At 39.6% G+C, this 19,112-nt stretch overlaps 8 protein-coding genes across 8 annotated transcripts; 3 read left to right on the top strand and 5 right to left on the bottom strand.

The window, feature by feature from the left end:
• Positions 1 to 1,499: 1,499 nt before the first annotated feature.
• Positions 1,500 to 5,780, top strand: EV154DRAFT_519425 (uncharacterized protein). The gene is made up of 5 exons (XM_051602730.1): positions 1,500 to 1,540; positions 1,604 to 1,808; positions 1,873 to 1,992; positions 2,056 to 2,422; positions 2,481 to 5,780. The coding sequence occupies exons 2-5, from the start codon at positions 1,606 to 1,608 to the stop codon at positions 5,736 to 5,738; spliced, it is 3,948 nt and encodes a 1,315-aa protein (XP_051454319.1). The 5' UTR covers positions 1,500 to 1,540; positions 1,604 to 1,605; the 3' UTR covers positions 5,739 to 5,780.
• EV154DRAFT_519426 (DNA-directed RNA polymerase III, subunit Rpc31) lies at positions 5,770 to 6,668 on the bottom strand. The gene is made up of 4 exons (XM_051602731.1): positions 6,505 to 6,668; positions 6,246 to 6,441; positions 6,124 to 6,183; positions 5,770 to 6,067 (listed from the first exon to the last, which is right to left on the bottom strand). The coding sequence occupies exons 1-4, from the start codon at positions 6,643 to 6,645 to the stop codon at positions 5,817 to 5,819; spliced, it is 648 nt and encodes a 215-aa protein (XP_051454320.1). The 5' UTR covers positions 6,646 to 6,668; the 3' UTR covers positions 5,770 to 5,816.
• A 1-nt stretch (position 6,669) lies between these two features.
• EV154DRAFT_469777 (thiamine pyrophosphate enzyme, N-terminal TPP binding domain-containing protein) lies at positions 6,670 to 8,657 on the bottom strand. Its single transcript, XM_051597836.1, has 2 exons — positions 7,860 to 8,657; positions 6,670 to 7,798 (listed from the first exon to the last, which is right to left on the bottom strand). The coding sequence occupies exons 1-2, from the start codon at positions 8,519 to 8,521 to the stop codon at positions 6,748 to 6,750; spliced, it is 1,713 nt and encodes a 570-aa protein (XP_051454321.1). The 5' UTR covers positions 8,522 to 8,657; the 3' UTR covers positions 6,670 to 6,747.
• Positions 8,658 to 9,396: 739 nt separating this feature from the next.
• Positions 9,397 to 11,412, bottom strand: EV154DRAFT_327203 (mitochondrial fission ELM1-domain-containing protein). Its single transcript, XM_051594979.1, has 9 exons — positions 11,210 to 11,412; positions 10,957 to 11,148; positions 10,841 to 10,906; positions 10,621 to 10,773; positions 10,482 to 10,562; positions 10,381 to 10,427; positions 10,161 to 10,319; positions 9,848 to 10,104; positions 9,397 to 9,788 (listed from the first exon to the last, which is right to left on the bottom strand). Exons 1-9 carry the CDS (start codon positions 11,220 to 11,222, stop codon positions 9,515 to 9,517), a joined length of 1,242 nt encoding a protein of 413 aa, XP_051454322.1. The 5' UTR covers positions 11,223 to 11,412; the 3' UTR covers positions 9,397 to 9,514.
• On the bottom strand, positions 11,179 to 12,663 carry EV154DRAFT_519430 (RTA1 like protein-domain-containing protein). The gene has a single exon (XM_051602732.1). The coding sequence runs from the start codon at positions 12,444 to 12,446 to the stop codon at positions 11,604 to 11,606; it is 843 nt and encodes a 280-aa protein (XP_051454323.1). The 5' UTR covers positions 12,447 to 12,663; the 3' UTR covers positions 11,179 to 11,603.
• An 820-nt stretch (positions 12,664 to 13,483) lies between these two features.
• Positions 13,484 to 14,582, top strand: EV154DRAFT_519431 (uncharacterized protein). The gene is made up of 3 exons (XM_051602733.1): positions 13,484 to 13,575; positions 13,652 to 13,812; positions 13,890 to 14,582. Exons 1-3 carry the CDS (start codon positions 13,553 to 13,555, stop codon positions 14,528 to 14,530), a joined length of 825 nt encoding a protein of 274 aa, XP_051454324.1. The 5' UTR covers positions 13,484 to 13,552; the 3' UTR covers positions 14,531 to 14,582.
• Positions 14,583 to 14,783: 201 nt separating this feature from the next.
• Positions 14,784 to 16,437, top strand: EV154DRAFT_448753 (translation elongation factor EF-1 alpha). The gene is made up of 3 exons (XM_051597165.1): positions 14,784 to 14,914; positions 14,985 to 16,118; positions 16,157 to 16,437. Exons 1-3 carry the CDS (start codon positions 14,861 to 14,863, stop codon positions 16,361 to 16,363), a joined length of 1,395 nt encoding a protein of 464 aa, XP_051454325.1. The 5' UTR covers positions 14,784 to 14,860; the 3' UTR covers positions 16,364 to 16,437.
• Positions 16,438 to 18,232: 1,795 nt separating this feature from the next.
• EV154DRAFT_484627 (uncharacterized protein) lies at positions 18,233 to 18,614 on the bottom strand (the record flags this gene model as incomplete). Its single annotated transcript, XM_051598672.1, has 2 exons — positions 18,233 to 18,364; positions 18,402 to 18,614. 2 exons carry the CDS (start codon positions 18,612 to 18,614, stop codon positions 18,233 to 18,235), a joined length of 345 nt encoding a protein of 114 aa, XP_051454326.1.
• Between the last annotated feature and the right edge of the window lie 498 nt (positions 18,615 to 19,112).

Genomic DNA, 19,112 nt, shown 5'->3' on the forward strand with positions numbered 1-19,112 from the left:
AGCACTTGGTAATAATATTCCTGATTGACGTAAATCACTTTCTAACCAGTCATCCAGAGAGTCAAGGTTGATGAGGTCAGTGTTATTATTAATTGTAGGGGTCATTGTATATATGTGTGTGTGTTTAGGGTTTTTTGGAGAATAAATATGTAAGAGAAAGCCAAAAAAAACTCAAATCCATAGGTTTATATATCAAATAAAATTATCCCCCCATGTCAGATTCTTAATTCTTACTGGCCGATAAGTACTTCAACAACCGCTCCGATAAGTTAGTGCGACCTGTAGCCTATTCTGTTAGGAAGATTCAAAGCCCAGCAGGGCCAAATGTGGGGATTGTCCCTCTGTCCAAATATCCGTGGAATCACGTATACGCATCTTTATAATAGGTCTAGTTCATAGTCACCTGTTCCACAAATATGTTAGTCATTTTGTGTATCATTATAAAATTTTTCTTTCTTTTTTAATTTTTTCTTACTCTATAGATCAGACCTGTCCCTGTATCTGACATTTGTAGAAGCTTATCCATTCGTACAGATTTCAATTTGAAAACCCTTTTTTCTTCCCCCGCCCCTAGCAACCCTTTTTTTTTCTGGCCTGCTGTGAACAACTTCCCCATGTAGCCTGAAACGGCTGACCCGGGACTGCACAAATAGCAAGCCGCCGTTATTTTCTTGTGTTATAGTAGTCACTCCAATACTTTTACAAGTATTTCGTTACCTACCAATCTTTTGATTCCAATCATGCGTAGCTAAAGATGAAGAGAAAGAGAGCTTTAGAGAAGGATGGGGTTAAATGGCACATGGGTTAAAGTTTAGGAACATCTTTTTTTTTTTTTTTTTTTTTTTTTTTTTTTTGGTGTCCTTCAAGTGTCATTAACATGGTGTCACAATGTACGGGTTTATAACTACAAGTTATAAAAGGTTATTTTCACTTAAAAGGCATTTTTTATCCAACCTGGTTTTTCAATACTTTTGTTTCTAAACACCCTGGAGCGTATTAAAATAACCAAAAAAATGAGTATAATTACACGTAATAGAAAAATCAATTGTTCTCCATCTATACATGTAGTAAAGGTTTTCGGGAGAATAAAGTCTTTATCAGTTCGGACCACAAAATGTAGAGTTGTCAGCAAAAGTATACATTCTTCTTTCGGAGGCTCCTTCTAATTTGATGAGCTAATTAGGATAAGCTGACATGAATTGATTTAATTCGAGCCACCGAGTTTTCTCTTCAAAACATTCCAAATCTTAAATACATTTGACATACAAGGGGCGGGGGACTCTGTAGTCATCCAAAGACATATTTGCATATATGTCAGTTCGAAATGAAATAGTGAGGGCGATCTAGAGTTTAATGAAACTAGACCATAACAAGCCTACATATCAATTTTATACTCGCGAGCGATATTGAAGCGACCTTTTCATGCCGTGACGACACCCACTTCATTCTCCGCATAATTTTTCTTGATGAACAACAAGTTAACACGTAAACTGGTTTTAATTTTCTCTCTTTTTTATTATTTAACCCGACCCTTCATCTGGTAATACAGACAATCTTTAACCTCATTGTCATCATCCAACTAACATTGCATAAAATAAAAAAGAAATGGTAAAAAGATTGAGTGAAATTAACAGAACAGCAGTGTTCGCCTGGAGTCCAGGACAACAAGCTCCTCTTATCGCGGCAGGTACAGCCGCTGGAGCATTAGATGATTCATTTTCAAACACGTCCGAACTCGAATTGTTCAAGCTTGACTTGGCAAACTCAAACACCATCGTACCTGCTGGTAAAATTACTAGTGCTTCCAGGTAAAAGAAAAAGAAAAAAAACACGGTCATTGTATACTTGATGAGCTCACATGCTTTGTTACAGATTTAACAAGTTGGTCTGGGGTAACGCTTCTTCAACAAACCCCTATGGTATTATTGCTGGTGGTTTAGAAAATGGCGATTTAACACTTTGGGATCCCAGCAAAATTCTTGATGGAGAAACGTAGGGACAAAAAGTTCATTAATTACATTATTATGCAGAATATTGATTATTTAGAGACAATAGTGATCAAGAGGCAAAGATTTTGGAAAATTCGACCCACACGGGTCAGATTCGTGGACTCGATTTCAATAAGTTCCAGGGTAATTTGTTGGCTTCTGCAGGAAGTAACAATGAGGTTTACATTTGGGATCTTACCAATCCTAATACTCCTTATAGTCCTGGTCCCAAGTCCTCAAAGTTAGACGATGTGACAAGTGTTGGCTGGAATGGTCAAGTACAACACATTTTGGCTACTTCTTCATCCACCGGTCACACCGTTGTTTGGGATCTTCGTAACCGTAAAGAAGTCATGACTCTCTCTGCTCCCAATTCATCTGGAATGCATGCTGGACGTAGAAGTATTTCATCTGTCGTATGGCATCCTGATGTTGTAAGTGTATCATCGAAAACATACATACACAATGAAAATTAACTTGTAACAAAAAAAGGCAACTCAATTAGTTACTGCTTCAGAAGATGATTCAAACCCCGTTGTCACCCTCTGGGATCTTCGTCATGCTCACTCTCCCGAAAAGATTCTTGCAGGTCATACCAAGGGTGTTTTGGGCGTTTCATGGTGTCGCCAAGATTCCGATTTATTAATGTCTTGTGGTAAAGATTGCAAGACCTTGATTTGGAACCCTAATTCGGGTGAATTGATGGGCGAATTAGCTCAAGATACCAACTGGACTTTCCAAACTGAATGGTGTCCTCGTAACCCTGATCTTTTAGCCTCAGCTTCATTCGATGGTAAGATTAGTGTTTATTCTCTCCAGAATTCTGAATCAGAGGATACAAAGACCGTTGTCGATACCACCAATGACGATCCATTCTCTGCTGCATTGAATGCTGCTGCTCCCGCCTCTTCCGCATTCGCTTTGAAACAACCTCCCAAATGGCTTCGTTGCCCCGTGGGTGCTAGTTTTGGATTCGGCGGTAAACTTGTCACTTTCAATAACAAGGCTGGTCAAGCCGCTATTCAGGCTGCTACCAGTTTGCCTCCCGGACAGGCACCTGCCCCTCAAACTGTACCCCGTGCTGTCACAATTCATTCCATTGTAACCAATCAAGAAACTGTCAAAAGATCAGTTGAACTTGAAACCGCGTTGGAATCTCAAAGCATCGAACAACTCGTAGAGGAACGTGTCCAACAGGCCGAGCAAAACAACGATAAGGACGAAAAGGAAAGTTGGGAAGTCATCAAGACATTGTTGGCTCCTGATGCTAGAGAGCAATTAATGGACTATCTTGGTTTCCAAAAATCAGAAGTCATTGCTGCTGTTGCTAAGGCTACTGCTGGTAAAAATGGGTTGAATCCTGTCGTATCAGAAACTACTGAGACCGCTGTCTCAGAAACCGCCGCCTCTCCTGAATCCACTGCCGATGTTGATGCTGCTGCACCTGAAACCACAGTCGAAGAACCTGTTGTAGAAGGACAAGAGGCTACGACTCAGGAAACTGTTGATGCAGAAGTGGTTGCACCTATTGAGAACGCCACAGAAGACAAACCCGATGCAGTTGCTGCCACCGGAAGCTCGGACTCTGTTTCCGGTCTCTTTGGAGAGGGTGGCGACGATTTCTTCAACCAAACAGGCAACAGTCAAGTTGCAACAGAAGAAAGCGCTGCTGCTCTTGGATCCATTCTCAGCCGCGAACCTATTCAACTTTATGCTCAAGGAAGCTCAGAGACCGACCGATTAATTACGCGTGCTGTTGTCTTGGGTGATTTTAATTCCGCTGTTGATCTCTGTCTTTCCACTGACAAGCTTTCTGATGCCTTGTTATTTGCCATTTGTGGTGGCGGTGATCTTTTGATTCGTACCCAACAGGCCTACTTCAAGCGTCAATCTAAATCTACATCTTATCTCCGTTTATTGGAAAGTATCATTGACGATGACTTGAGCTCTGTTGTAGCCAATGTTGCTTTGGATGAATGGACTTCAGTCATTGTTGTTTTGTGTACTTTTGCAAAGCCTGAAGAGTTCCGACCCCTTTGTGAAGCTTTAGGTGAGCGTTTAGAGGAAGGATGGAGCAAGAGTGATTCAGAGAATGCCAAGGAGTTCAGACGCCATGCCACACTCTGTTATCTTGCCGCTGGTAACCTCGAGAAGGTTTCTCGAATTTGGATTGCCGAACAAGAAGAAGAGATCCAAAACAGTGAAAAGGAGGATGCTTATGCTTCTAGTCTTCAACATTTGATTGAAAAGGTCACTATCTTCCGTAAGGTCATTAATTACGAAGATGCTGCACTCTTTGAGACTTCTGAACAAAAGATGTCTTATGAGTACCCTCTTTCCCCTCTTTATGACAAGTACTGTGAATATGCTGAACTTTTGGCTGCTCAAGGAAAATTAACCACCGCTTTGACTTATTTGAGTTTGACCCCCGTGGTGTACCGTAAGGCTACTTTCGATAAATTGGCTGTCATTCGTGATCGTGTTTATCGTGCATGTCCCGCTTCTGTTGCAGGTCAGTTTGTTGATCCCGCTGTTCCTTTCGAGAAAAAGCCTATTGTTTCTAAGGCTGCCGCCTATGCCGAAACCCAAGCTGCTGCTGTTGCTGCACCTGCTGCTCAAGCTACTACCGCTTATAACGCTCAGCCCCAAACTCAACAATATCAAGCCAATTACCAGACCTACCAGTCTACAACCACAACCACTACTCAATCTTATGCACCTAGCAGATCCACCGCCAATAATTATGCTCCTGTAACCAACGCATATACTCCCGCTGCTCCTGCTACCAACGCATATACTCCTAGTGCACCTACAAGCTATGCTCCCACCGCATCCAACAGCTATGCTCCTACCAATACTAGTAGTTACGCACCCACAAATACCAGCAGCTATGCACCCTCTAACACTAATAGTTACACACCTGCCGCAGCCAGCAACTATTCTCCTTCCGCACCTGTGGCTACTAATTCTTATGCACCCACAACTGCTACTGGAAACCCCACTAATGCATACCAACCTCAAGCCAGTGCAGCTGCACCTGCCCAATCCACTTATGGTTATAACCAACCTACTAATAGCTATAACCAAGCCGGTTCTGGATATAACAACAATTTCTCTGGTGGATACACTGGTAACGATCAATACAACGGTTACAATGCCGGTGCCACTGTGCCTGCACCCCCACCTGTCACCGGTGTTCCTCCCGCACCTAGATCTAACGCACCACCCAAAAAGCCTGAGGGAGCCTGGAACGATCCTCCCATGAGTGCCGCCAAGAAAATGAAGAGTCCTATCATGGCTAGTACTAAACGTGTAACATCACCTTTCCCTAACCAACCTGCTGCTACATCTTTTGTTTCTCAAAACGCTCAACAACAACAACCTAATTTCCCTCCCCCACCTCAATCCGGACCTCCCATGAACCGTGGTCCTCCTCCCCAAGGACCTCCCATGAATCGTGGACCCCCACCTCCTCAAGCTGGTATGATGCAACAACGTCAGACAGGACCACCACCTATGGGCGGCCAACCCCATATGGGACACCAGCCTCATATGGGTGGCCAACCTCATATGGCTCCTCCACCACCCATGGGCATGGTGCCACCTCCCCGCAACAACCCTCTTCCTCCCCCACCTATGAACGCCACCCCACCTCCTCCATTGTCTAAGCGAGGTCCTCCTCATGGTCCTCCCCACGGTCCACCTCAAGGTCCACCTCAAGGACAAGCTTATTCTCAGCGCATGAATTAAAAAAATAAAAAATAAAATTCATTATGCAAGATTAAAAGTAAATGTGTATGTATATGTGTGTTTTTTATAGTATTATTATTATGAGTAAGTATCTTCACCATCATCGTCATCAACATCGTCGCCTTCACCATTATCAAAGTAATTTTGACCATAATCATTATCATCGACTAATTCTTCTTCGTCTTCATATTCATCATCATTTTCAGCATCTTCATCGTCCTTCTTTTCACCATCCTCTCCTTCTTCATCTTCATCACCATCCTTTCCTTCGGCATTAAGTAGTGCTTCAATCTGTCCATATTCGTCTTGAGCTGTATTCACCTTTTGCTCTATATAATCATCAGTCTCATATCCTCCCTTTTTTTTATGACCTGATCTAACTTACTCTTCTTTCTTCTCTTGGGATCCAAGAGAACCTGTAATTCATCGGGAAAGAAATCCAAGTCTAAAACAAAAAAAAGTGTTATCATAGACGAGTAGCGTAACAACGTGAGCTAGTTTTCTTACTGGTTTCTATTTCTCGTAAACTACGTTTGGGAGCAACTACTTTATATTTATCAGAGTATCTTTCGATATCGGGTGGTGGAGGAGGAGCTGTTAAATGAAACGGCGAGTCCTTAATCATGTTTAAATATTCTTTTCTCAATTTCCATTCTTGAATTTCGTTCGAGGTTGGTTTACGTGGAATAGGCACATCCATTTCCTAAGTCAATACATAATTAGATACCCCCTTTTTTTATTTTGACAAGTTGTGTTATATGTTTACAGGAAATAAGGCGGTGTTCACATTAAACAAATTGCCAGAACCCAGATCTTTCATTAAATCAAATGAGACAAGTTGCATGGCACCTTGCTGGCCACCACCTCTGCCACCACCAAAACCTCCACCTCTTCCTCCGCGAGACATTTTATAATTATAGGAAAGAAAAAAGAAGTTATACTGTCCCAACTCAAAAAAAAAGACAGATTTTTATTTATGTGACATTAAAATAAACAGTCCTTCTATACCTTATAATCTAGCTTTACTCTCTTTTTGCATCCAAGCAAAATCCAATTTGCTTCTTCCACCAGGGGCAATCAATACGTTAATGACACAAGTTTGATCCTTGGCATCCAAAGCTTCTTTCACTGCAGCGGCTAATTCCACTCTATTTTTAACAAACCAGCCCTTACCTCCACAGGCTTGGGAGATCATTTCGTATCTGGTTTCGGGAGAGAGTGCGGTGGTAGGCAAAGTGCCATCCTTTTGCGATGCTTGGTATTCATCATCAGTTAATCCATGGTAGATACCGTTGTTGTTAATGACAATGATTAAAAGTGGCAACTTGGATCGAATAGCAGTTTCTAATTCCATGGCAGAGAAACCAAATGCCGAATCACCTACGATTGAAACTACTCGTTTTGATGATCCATAGTAAGATTGTGCGCCAATAGCATAGCCCATGCCTACACCCATTGTAGCACCAGTGCCTGCATCAAGTCGATGTCTAGGCTCGCTCACATCAAAAAATGATCTTCCGATATCCATCGTATTCGCACCCTCACTCACATAAACAATATCCTTCTCGGGTAGTGTGTTCTTGATGACGCTGAAAGCAGTCTGATAATTCAAGATAGCATCATCGGAGCCTTTGGATCCACTTTGCTTGATCTTTTCGGCATTTGCCTTGACCTTGTCAAGCAAACCAGAGACATACGTGGAGTTCAAATGTGGAAGGTTACCAATGGCATGCGACAATTGTGACACGACTAATTGAATATCACCTAACAAAGGAAGTGTGTATTTATTATTGCCAAGTTCCTCTGGCGCGATATCGATTTGAATAAATTTGACATTAGGAGCCCAACGAGGTGAATCTCCAAAATGTAAAATCCAGTTTAATCGTGCTCCAATTAACAAGACTACATCGGCTTCTTTCAATGCCTTTGAACGTGCTGCTGAAACGCATAAAGGATGTGTGTCCGATAAAACACCTTTACCCATAGGTGTAGGCAAAAAGGGAGCTTTTGTCTTTTCAACTAATTGACCGATTTCCTTTTCGGCACGGGCATAAGCAGCTCTGGAAAGAAGAGTGTGTGAGTGAGAAGAGAAAGATAATGACTAATCAGAAATATGCTTACCCTTTACCGATAACAATCAGAGGGTTTTTTGCATTCTTTAATAACTCCACAGCTTGGTTGATATTGGATTGATCGGCCATTGACTTGGGAGGGTTTGCCACCTTGGGAACTTGAATAGATTCCAAGACTTGCTTGTTACGAATAGGATATTGGATAAAATCGGCAGGTAAGTCAACGTACGTAGCGCCCGGTCTACCGTAAAAGGCCGTTCTTAAGGCCTTCTCAATCACAAATGGTATTTGCTCAACGGAGCTAGGTCGAGCAGCATACTTACAATATTGTCTGCATGCTTCTACTTGATCTAACTCTTGAAAGGCACCTTTGTCAACTTGATCAGTATCACAAGAGCCTGATAATAAAACGAGAGGCCAGCAATTGATTTTAGAGTTTAATAAGCCAGCGAGTGCATGAACCACACCAGGACCACCTACGCTCAAACATACACCTGGTCTGCCGCTGAGAAAACCGTAAACAGATGCCGCATAAGCGGCTGATTGTTCGTTACGAAATCCGATAAATCGAATACCAGCTGATACGCACGCTTCAGCGACTTCAACAACGGGAATACCTACAATACCAAAAATGACTTCAACACCTTGGGTTTTTAAAGTACTCGCAATAAGCTCTGCTCCAGAAGAGATGACAGGATCTAATGTACTCATGTTTTCTAGAAGGAAAAAAAAAGTGAATGTATAGGAAAATAGGCAAAACAAAAAGTTAAAGATTTAAATAAATAAAAAAGCGGTTTAAACTCATTTTTAAAGTCCCATGCCAAATATCACAAATAAGGTAAATTGGTTTGGTTTCGTTTCAAGTACTTTGATGTCATTTTTAAACCTTCACCAGTGTTTACATGGTAATTATTTACGCGTGCATCGGATGCAGAAAGGGTGTGGGGGGTATGGGTATTTTATTATGCTGATGGCTTATTGCCTATGATGTAATTTGGTCATGTATCACGCAATCAGTTTTGAGCGGTTACTTTTATTCATTTAAATACCAACTTCTTCAACACACGCTTTCCCCACGCATCATATAAGGATTACTTTGATACTTTTTAGTGCTATATAGTGATGTTTTGTTGGCTAAAATCTGCTTTAAGAATGTCTCTAATAAAGATCGCTCATCAGCCACCATCATATTTTATATCGTAATGAATCTTCTGGTTAAATAGCATCATGTATTGATTTTGCAAAACCGATTTATTGACAGATTTGAATTTTTCTGATGCTCTGGGTATATTTACGACCATGTTATATAACGGGCGGTATGTATAAAGGGCAGAGTAATCAACGCAAGCCAATAAATTAGGCTTTGATAGTTACGCCATGATGTTTATCCTCTGAAATTTTCAAATAAACCAGGCTCATTACTAACAAACTATTACAAGCAGTCAAAGCCCTTTACAGATCATGGTTGAAAATTGAAACAATAAACCTCTGTATCAGACGAAATAGTGTCACCATATCAAGGCCCGTCCATGTAAAATAAATTAACTGCGGTTTCCGGCACCACTTTTAAAGGGATTGTATAAAAATCTTTTAAAGTGCTATTATACCAAATTTTAATGCGATAAACACGATGTCTGGATCAGCCTTTTAAGGCGAACATTTAAAAATTAAGTGGGTCGGACATAGTGTCAACCATTTTTATTATTACTTCCTTCTTTTACCGGTTACTTTTTCCTCCCGAATCTCCTCGATCTCTTTCTTCACATAGCTCATTGTGTTCTTCATTTGAAATTCTCTTGATGCATTCCCCCAAGTGGTCTGGTCTCCCAAGTAACTGTAAGGATCCTTAGCTTCGTTTGTCTTGTGTTTGGTTCTATCCAGTCTTAATTTTTTGGTTAAATGGGTGTCTAATAACCAACGATGAAAGTGCGCAAGATACGATCTTGCTTGTCCATTAAACGCAATATAAACAGGCTTTCTTTTAAAGGTGCGAACGATTAGACATTTTAGTCGGTTAGATAGTCTTTAACAACTTACCCCTTTGATGCTGCATGAGCACACGCATAATCAAGATCAGCTGTCAAAACTACGCGCTGTGAATTTTGAATAATACTTTCGTATGTGTTAATTTTATCAGCGGTAGATGTCTGCTTTGTAGAGTCCCAAATAACGACAGATTCCTCACTAGCTTTAATTGATTCCTCTATCTTTTGTGTTAATTTCTCTTTAACCATAGTGGGTGTTCTATCAGTGAATACAACAACCACTTTATCGCCAAGATTTTGGACCATGCGCTATTAGGATTCATATAAGTACCGTCATAAACAGGGGAGATCTTTTATGTTGTTACCTTGATATTATCGGCCAAGGTCACGGCATCCTCCGAATACCATCGACAGATGGGTGAGTGTCCTCCGATGATTACTGCCGAGTATCCTTTCTTAAAAGACCCAGGGATCATTTGATCTAGTGCTGGTAAAGGACCGGGGAATGTATCTAACAATGGTGCCTGCAAAAACGAAAATCGTTATTGGGGGAATATTTGAAAAACTTCACTAGCTGATACTTACAGGTGTGATAATGCCATTTTTTTGTCTTGCTAATGGGCCAAGAGCGGCTATCAATTCTACGAGTTAGTTGATAGGATACGCATTTAGATTTATTTACGTACCCATTTTTGCGTTTGCCTCATACTTTGGTAACACAACCTGATCAAAGTTTATAAAAGGAATACCAGGATATCCAACGTAGACTACATTGCCAACGTAAGAAAGATACATTTGAACATTTTTTTTTTTTACAAAACATACCAGAGAAACATTTTCTATTTGAATTTGCCTTTGATAAATGAAGACAGGCCGGAATTGCATCTTGTCCACTGGATACAATATAATCTGGCTTTGAATCATCTAAGGCTTCATCTGAGGTTGACAGGTACCAAGGCAAGTCATTTGATGTGTCAGCTAAAAAAAAAAAATCAGTAACAAATGATGAGCATTATGGTGTGTATCCCTTTATTCATTTAATTACCTTTATGCTTTGAAGCACTCCAATTAACCAAGAATTTCTGCAAAATAGCAGGGAATACTTGTAACTCTACAAGAAAGGTCAATAACACGCGGCTAAAATGAGTCTGATATAGTTACTTTTACTGGCAACCATAGTCTTCAATTTAAATGAGCTTGAAAGTTGATTCGAACCAGCTAATTGCTTCCCCAATGCCATTGCTTGCAAAGTATTCTCTATTCCTCCATCGGTAACTACCCAGACATTAGGTGTTGTACGAGTTGAGAAGTGTTTTAGGTAACCGATTCGGTGGACGGTGGATATAAGTCTAACTAAAGAGTGAAGCTGTTTATTTATTTGGATTAGGTAATGAATTTAACTGTGGTTTATTACATTGCTTGAACATTCGTGCTTTTGGAAGAACTTTGTGTCAGAAATTGTTGAGGGGGGTGCAAGAAAAAAGAATTATTGTTGTGACGTTTGTTTCCTGAAGCTGCTTGAAATAATGTTTCAATACGGTATTGAAGAATGATTTCGGATAGTTCATACCATCCAATTTATTTGAGGTCATAAACAATGAATGAATGCTTAAAAAAAATTCAACAATGAGTATAGGTAGCAATATTGTTTATTTAATGTAAAAAATTTAATCTATGATTTCTACACACACATTTAGTAGTTCATTAAAAGTATCAGTTAGTAATATAGGCTGAGATATCAAACATTATAACCGCGGGTAGGTCATTCTTGTTTTCTAATAATATAGGCCTGATGGGTGATTTTGTTGTTACACGTTATTCCTTGTTATATAGATAGCATCTGGACCTTTTCCCTCAATATCTAATGTACCACGAGGTATGTAATGCCCAATAAACCAGATGCAATGGATCAAGAAGCACACGGCAATTAGGAGAGCATCAAAGACATAGAACGTCCACTCATGAACTTCACCGAGGTTATTATAAACAATAACATAGTTTGCTAATCGATAAAGTGAGCGAACAAAAAGCAGCGCCATTGTGATATACATCACCCGCATCACACTTCTTTTATGATTTTGGCCATTGTAATGTAAGCGATAGTCAGGGCAGGTATTGACATAATGAACACTAACAAGAAAGATTGCAAAAAATACTAGTTGAATAGTGATACCCACAATTGTTAGAGTAGATCCAGTCGATCTTGAACCAGATGGAGCTTGCAAACCACCACCAACAGCTTGTAAAATGGATGCGACCAAATTTGTTTTGTAAAAATTCCTTGCAAAGTCGGGTCCTATTACATAATATCTTGTTTCTACGCCGGATAATTGGATGACATCTCCAACCGCTTTGTAATTCACCAATGCCATTATGTTTGCAGAAATCAATAGAAGAATAGACATTGCGGTGAAGACGTCTGTAGTAGGATTTTTAGAGCAGATGTAACGAAGAGCAAACCCAACGACTTCGGCAGCTGCAGTGAGTGGTAGCAGATATACATACCACCGGTATCCCGACGTTAAGACACGAATATTTAGCAAGATAAACAGAATAGAGAAGACAGCTATGCCGACGTAGCAGGCCGGACGATTGGGTATATAATGAAAATACGCAAGATCAAGTTCAGAGATTGTAATTTTGGTAGACATTATGTATTATTAAGAATATGTTATAAAAGCAGGTGCAGATGTTTCAATCAATCACTTTTATACTTTTAACTGCAGTGGCGGATTCAGTTTTTTTTTCCAAATAAGGATCTTTTTGGCCGAACTTTAAGGTAACACGAGACATAACATGCGTGCGCCAAGATAAGTGCATCAAAAATTGCTAAGCAAAAAGCACGTAGGTGTCGTAAATCGAATCGCCGAATATTGGTAATTAAACCAGCTTCAGATGGGCCAAACAGCTTGATAATATGATTTCCAGATATAGATAATCGTTACTAGATAGAAAAAAAAAAGCGATATTGTAAATCAATAAATTGTTGTTTTTTGTATTTTTCTTTTGTAATAATATGCGATAATGCTTGTCCAGCCATATAGAATCCTAATAATTAAACGCAATCTATGGTAAGATGCCAAATTAATGTCCAATTTGAAAATCGGTGTAAAGATTACAGCTGATGAAAAAATGTAACCCTTCCTGTCAACGCTATCATCGAGTTCTAACTAGCTATTAATATTAATTCATCTATTTCTCAAGAAACACACTTATTAAATGGCAATAATGGTTGATGAAATCCTTTTATTGTAGTTATTGTATAGAATACTCAAATACTTACAGAATCAAGCCGATAAATTAGTACGCATGTGTAGTAATATTGGCTGTTTAAATATCAAGGTAGGTATATGCTATATGCAGAGGCAGAGACCACAATATGAGAAAAAATATGGGTTTTATATTTTATAGCGGAACAAACTGCTGAATTCACATACACAAACATATTCGTTCCTAGTGGGTATGATTGTTAGTTTTGATGAAAATTCGTTTTGATAATTAGATATAATTAAACCTTTTGTTCCCATGGAAACGTCAATTTCAAGCTCAAAATCAGTTGCTATGGAAAAATTCTAACAACACACGAAAAATAAAAATCACGAAGTCCTTCCAATTTAACTTATGTGTGGGTAATTAAATCCTAAAGCTTCGAGCATACACAAACATCAATCTCTCTTTGATTGGATTATAAACGGTCACAATATAAAAGTCCAAAAAAATCTGTCAAATATTGCCAGCTTCATTGAAAACCATAATCATGTCTATCAACATCAAACCAGTGTACGTGTATAAGACGGATTCCCGTTATTTGCAATTGAAGCTTACATGTTCTAACGTTTATTTAACTTTTTTTTAGATCTAACAGGGTGACTACCCAACCTGCACCCAACACTCAATTAAGCTCCAGAACGGACATTTACGAAGAAGAAACTGTCGATGAGGAGGCCTTGAAAGAAGACGCTCAAAGAATGGACAACATGATGCGTCAGTTAATGGGTGGGGATGACGAAGAAGAAGGTAAATTATTTTCTACCTAACACCCAAAAAAAAAAAAAAAAAAAATACACACCGAAAATTAAAAATTTTCACTGCAGTGGCCGAAGATATGGAAGAGGACAAACAAGAGGACGAAGAAGAGGAAGAATTCGCGTTCAATCTTTTCGGTGGTTCATCTATCGCCAAAGTCAATATCGCCGACGACAAAGACACCACTGATAGTTGGGCAAAGGCCGTTTCAGATATGCAAGTATGTGAATTTGACGAGACCGATCCTGAATTTGTGGCTCGCGCTAAGCAGGCAGTAGTTGATTACGAAACTATCATGAAACAATCAACCACACCATATCCTGCATTACGTTTCCCCCGCCGTATTATTCATATTTTATCACCCGAGGAAGAGGCTAAGAAGGCGGCTGGTGAGAAGAAGACTATCAAGAAGAGAAAGAGCAAAAAGTGCCGTGATTTTGAAAAGGCTGTCAAGGAGGGAAAGATTGACCTGAAGCCTAATATGAGAAATCCCAAGACACCCGATGGCTGGCCTGGATGGCCCTGTATTAGAAACAGAGTAGCTATTATTGATTACGATGCTTCTAAGAAAAGAGATGCCAGTAGCTCTCGTGGTGGTCGTGGCGGCCGTGGAGGACGCGGAGGAAGTGTACGTGGTGCATCCAGAGGTAGAGGCATTATCAGGGGAAACAGCCGTGGCGGTAGCGGGGGTATGATGGCTAGAGCTTAGTTATTGTAATAAATAAAATGTATAAAATTTTAAAATTTTTTTTATGATCTGACCCCAAAAGAGCATGTCCACAACAACAATTTTTTCTCGGTATATTTTAAAGCGTCACAAAATTAATGGTTTTCATTGGTTTAAAATTTATCTCTTACTCGGGAAAACCAAAGAAAAAAAAACTTGTATAAAATAAATCTCGGTGCCGGAAACAAGTGTCTTCCGTTTTACACATCTAAATTTTTTTAAGGTAAATTTTTGGATCCATCCATCCATCCATCCATCCATCCATCCATCTATTATTCATATGTTAACCCATATCCTTTTATTATAGTTACAATGGGTAAAGAGAAGACTCACGTTAACGTCGTCGTCATCGGTCACGTCGATTCCGTAAGTACCTGTTTTTTCGTTTTTCGAAAATATTTGAACTAGGTACTAATTTTACTTTTTATTTTAACAGGGTAAATCTACCACTACTGGTCATTTGATTTACAAGTGTGGTGGTATTGATAAGCGTACCATCGAGAAGTTCGAGAAGGAAGCTGCTGAACTCGGTAAGGGTTCTTTCAAGTACGCCTGGGTTCTTGATAAGCTTAAGGCTGAACGTGAGCGTGGTATCACCATTGATATTGCTCTCTGGAAGTTCGAGACCCCCAAGTATAACGTCACTGTTATTGATGCTCCCGGTCATCGTGATTTCATCAAGAACATGATTACTGGTACCTCTCAAGCTGATTGTGCTATTCTTATTATTGCCGGTGGTACTGGTGAGTTCGAAGCTGGTATCTCCAAGGATGGTCAAACCCGTGAGCACGCCCTTCTTGCCTTCACCTTGGGTGTCCGTCAATTGATTGTTGCTATTAACAAGATGGATACCACCAAGTGGTCCGAAGCCCGTTACAACGAAATTGTCAAGGAAGTCTCTTCTTTCATCAAGAAGATTGGTTTCAACCCCAAGTCTGTTCCTTTCGTTCCCATTTCCGGATGGCACGGTGATAACATGTTGGAGGAATCTGTCAACATGGGTTGGTTCAAGGGATGGAACAAGGAGACCAAGGCTGGTTCCAAGACTGGTAAGACTCTTCTTGAAGCCATTGATGCTATTGATCCCCCTAGCCGTCCTTCCGACAAGCCTCTCCGTCTTCCCCTCCAAGATGTTTACAAGATTGGTGGTATTGGTACAGTGCCCGTTGGTCGTGTCGAGACCGGTACTATCAAGGCTGGTATGGTCGTTAACTTCGCCCCTGCTGCTGTCACCACTGAAGTCAAGTCCGTTGAAATGCATCACGAAACTTTGACTGAAGGTCTTCCCGGAGATAACGTTGGTTTCAACGTCAAGAACGTTTCCGTCAAGGATATCCGTCGTGGTAACGTCTGTTCCGATTCCAAGAACGACCCCGCCAAGGAAGCCGGTTCTTTCCTCGCTCAAGTTATTATCTTGAACCATCCCGGTCAAATCTCCAACGGTTACTCTCCCGTTCTCGATTGTCACACCGCTCATATTGCTTGTAAGTTCTCTGAACTCGTCGAGAAGATTGATCGTCGTTCTGGCAAGAAGATGGAGGATGCCCCTAAGGAAAATATCATTATAACAGTATAAACAACATGATTCTAACCGTTTTTCATTTATAGTTCGTTAAGTCTGGTGATTCCGCTATTGTCAAGATGATTCCTTCCAAGCCTATGTGTGTCGAAGCCTATACTGACTACCCTCCCCTCGGTCGTTTCGCTGTCCGTGATATGCGTCAAACTGTTGCTGTTGGTGTTATCAAGTCCGTCGAGAAGGTTGAGAAGACCGGTAAGGTCACCAAGGCCGCTGTCAAGGCTGGTAAGAAGTAAATTGCTTTTTTAGCAGTTTCTTCTCTAAAAGTTTAAATCGCTTTTGTTAATAAATATAAATACATTTATAAGATATATTTTTCATATTTAAACCTTTTTTGTTTTGTTCAATTACGAGTGTTGTATCCTATTTTATGGCATCTTGAAGCTCTGTAATGCATATCTTGAACATTTGAAAATTAGCAGTCACTTAGTAATTTTTAGCTGCAGCCCAAGGTAAGTGTGATTTTCATGTTTTTCAAACCAATATTTTTTTTTTCTCTGGTTATTTCAATGTTGGTACAATTTTGATTGTGACCATAAGCAAACACTACTGCACTTGAATGGAATACGTGTCTTGTTTAGAGTGATTGGACATTTGACTTGACTGATATTTTGGCTGTCTCAGCTAACGCTCAAAAACATTTCTGACTTTCAGAAGGGCGACATTTTATTACAAGTCATTGAACCTACGTTATGCAAGACGGCTGCATGGTGAAAGAGCGACAACGTTGTCAATGTCATTCACTTTATTGAAACATTGGGCACACTTGGAACCATCAACATTGGCAGCATTTATATCGACTGGAACACTTGTGTTGACAAAACCTTGAACTCTTACATTGTATTCCTAAAGTTAGTTATCTTGATTTACGACATTTGTTGCTCAGGGAGAGGAACATTAAGTTCTTACATCAAATTCTTGGAGTTGAAGGCTTACCTTAATGAATGTCTTAATCATGGTGAAAGTCTTATTTACTGCTGTCTTGATTTACACATGCATTGACAGTTGTTGTTCAGGGAGAGTCAGCCACCAAAAGTGAATATGCCTTCGACACACGAAAGAGCTCGTGAATAAAGCGTCCCGACTAGACTCTTATGTACAATAGCGATGTCTTCACTTTTGTGTTTATTGAGGTTACAGCATCAAATATAAAGTAGAGCGATTAGTGATTGAATGTTCTGCGTAAACAAAAACAATCATGTCGTATTTGGGTACGATTCTCTTAAGAATAATTAAGCAATCCGTTTAAATAAACTATGAAATTAAAACAACCTTTGATGTTGCATACCAGCATACGCTTGTATACTGCCATACAACTTCTCCTACTACGAGTATATACTTCTATATTAAAGATTGCATGATTGGCCTAAATACGATATACGAATGACAGTTGGAAACAGAATGCTATACCACTGAGTTACGATATCACCGATCGAGAAGAGAATCTTCTCAGATCAAACCAAGGATTATTATAAGAAAGAGAAACTTAATATTAATAGTTCTCTTAATGGATTAGCTACCCAGAGAGAGATTAGAGCAGCTATTAATATAAATGGTTCATTTACTTATACATATATGATCTAATTTACCTGGCTAATGTAACCTTCATATGTTTTTATATCAATGTTATTATTTAAATGTATGTCTTATACTTGTATGAAGGATGATATGAGATCAAGTCTGGATATAAAGTATCAATAAGAGTTATATTTAGGATTATCAAATGGAAGATTTAAGAAATGTAGATATAGTTATATATTAAGTATATAGCCTCGATCACGACAGGAGGGATCTCAATCCTTTCGTGGCTGCTATTAAGCTGATCCAACACCTGACTGGTCTTCGTATTCAATTTCATTTTCTTCATCGTCGACGCCCTCAACTTCTGGATTGTCAGGAGCCCATTACTTCTCACCGTCCAACATCTCAACACGTTCATCGTCTTCGGCATCATATCTTGTCCTCGGAGTGCTGGATCAAGTTTTTTTTGGAAAGATCAATGGTATTTTTATTTAAAACAGCGGTACCGTTTTCATCAACTTCTGCCCAGTGCTCTGAATGTCAAAGTGAAGAAATTCGACAAATCTGGGGGCCATTTCGTAAAGTTACTGGAACTTTTCTTTTGTAAGACGTTCTACTGCCACCCTTTTTACTTCTTTATACAACCGATTGTGCGTCAGGAGATCTGTTTTCGCTACTTTTGACCATTCTTGAACCAGTACTTCTTGTTCAAGGCACTAATAAACCTGGATCTTGCATTAAAACATCTCTCACCCTTTCATCGCCATTGATACCTTCACGCATCTCTTTGTCCGTCAATTTGTAGCGGCTAGTATACTTAATACAGAACATCACAGGGTTCAAAAGCGAAACAATGGTGTGGCCTTGAACTTCTTCACCTGTAGTTACCAGTCTTGTCATGTCAGGTTGTTCAAACCGCCTTGCACAAGCCTTCTTAAGAGTAAGAGAAGCTGGTGTTTGAACCATTAATGTTGGTGCAGTGGAGTTTGATAGATTATCATTGATGATTTGAGCGAAATTTCTTCTGAATGAATACAGCGTGCCTTGAACTAATACAGTGCATCTATTTTATAATGAACAATTTTCGTTAAAACGGACATTTTCAGAACTAAAAGGTCCGTTTTTTACACTGGGGTGATTTTCATATTTTCTAACAGAGGAATCTAATTTATCCCGGGAAAACGTTTAACCGGGATATATCTGATAGATTTTTATGAATTTTTGCACTGTAAAGCACCCTCCCGGACATCTTTGGGTCTCGCCACTGTAAATGGCAAATTTTGTTTTGCCATCTGTAAAAAATTTTGTGTGAAAAGAAAAAAATCGGGCTCTATTAGTTTATGAAGAACTCTCTAATAAAGAAGATAATAACTAAAAATAAGAGAGGTAAACAAAGGATCTGGTCCAATGAAAATCTATGAGAGATCTTATCGTTGTTTTCCAGTGTCACAATATTCCATATTT

This window comes from Mucor mucedo (assembly GCF_025094135.1).
Source record: "Mucor mucedo strain NRRL 3635 chromosome Unknown EV154scaffold_96, whole genome shotgun sequence".
In the NCBI taxonomy this organism is placed as follows: domain Eukaryota; kingdom Fungi; phylum Mucoromycota; class Mucoromycetes; order Mucorales; family Mucoraceae; genus Mucor; species Mucor mucedo.

Bases quoted from the DNA above. Each gene is read 5' to 3' on its own strand.
- EV154DRAFT_519426 (XM_051602731.1), bottom strand. From the start codon at position 6,645: ATGTCTCGCGGAGGAAGAGGTGGAGGTTTTGGTGGTGGCAGAGGTGGT. The intron at 6,184-6,245 runs GTAAGAAAACTA...TTTTTGTTTTAG, and splicing joins TTTACGAGAAATAGAAACCA to ACTTGGATTTCTTTCCCGAT. The intron at 6,068-6,123 runs GTAAGTTAGATC...ATGATTATATAG, and splicing joins TCCCAAGAGAAGAAAGAAGA to AGCAAAAGGTGAATACAGCT.
- EV154DRAFT_519430 (XM_051602732.1), bottom strand. From the start codon at position 12,446: ATGTCTACCAAAATTACAATCTCTGAACTTGATCTTGCGTATTTTCAT.
- EV154DRAFT_327203 (XM_051594979.1), bottom strand. The intron at 10,320-10,380 runs GTAAGTATCAGC...TCGTTTTTGCAG, and splicing joins AAAATGGCATTATCACACCT to GCACCATTGTTAGATACATT. The intron at 9,789-9,847 runs GTAAGTTGTTAA...CACCTTTAAAAG, and splicing joins GCTCATGCAGCATCAAAGGG to AAAGCCTGTTTATATTGCGT.
- EV154DRAFT_519425 (XM_051602730.1), top strand. From the start codon at position 1,606: ATGGTAAAAAGATTGAGTGAAATTAACAGAACAGCAGTGTTCGCCTGG. The intron at 1,809-1,872 runs GTAAAAGAAAAA...GCTTTGTTACAG, and splicing joins AAAATTACTAGTGCTTCCAG to ATTTAACAAGTTGGTCTGGG. The intron at 2,423-2,480 runs GTAAGTGTATCA...TAACAAAAAAAG, and splicing joins TCGTATGGCATCCTGATGTT to GCAACTCAATTAGTTACTGC.
- EV154DRAFT_448753 (XM_051597165.1), top strand. From the start codon at position 14,861: ATGGGTAAAGAGAAGACTCACGTTAACGTCGTCGTCATCGGTCACGTC. The intron at 14,915-14,984 runs GTAAGTACCTGT...TTATTTTAACAG, and splicing joins TCATCGGTCACGTCGATTCC to GGTAAATCTACCACTACTGG. The intron at 16,119-16,156 runs GTATAAACAACA...TTTCATTTATAG, and splicing joins AGGAAAATATCATTATAACA to TTCGTTAAGTCTGGTGATTC.
- EV154DRAFT_469777 (XM_051597836.1), bottom strand. From the start codon at position 8,521: ATGAGTACATTAGATCCTGTCATCTCTTCTGGAGCAGAGCTTATTGCG. The intron at 7,799-7,859 runs GTAAGCATATTT...TCTTCTTTCCAG, and splicing joins CTGATTGTTATCGGTAAAGG to AGCTGCTTATGCCCGTGCCG.
- EV154DRAFT_519431 (XM_051602733.1), top strand. From the start codon at position 13,553: ATGTCTATCAACATCAAACCAGT. The intron at 13,576-13,651 runs GTACGTGTATAA...ACTTTTTTTTAG, and splicing joins TCTATCAACATCAAACCAGT to ATCTAACAGGGTGACTACCC. The intron at 13,813-13,889 runs GTAAATTATTTT...TTTTCACTGCAG, and splicing joins TGGGGATGACGAAGAAGAAG to TGGCCGAAGATATGGAAGAG.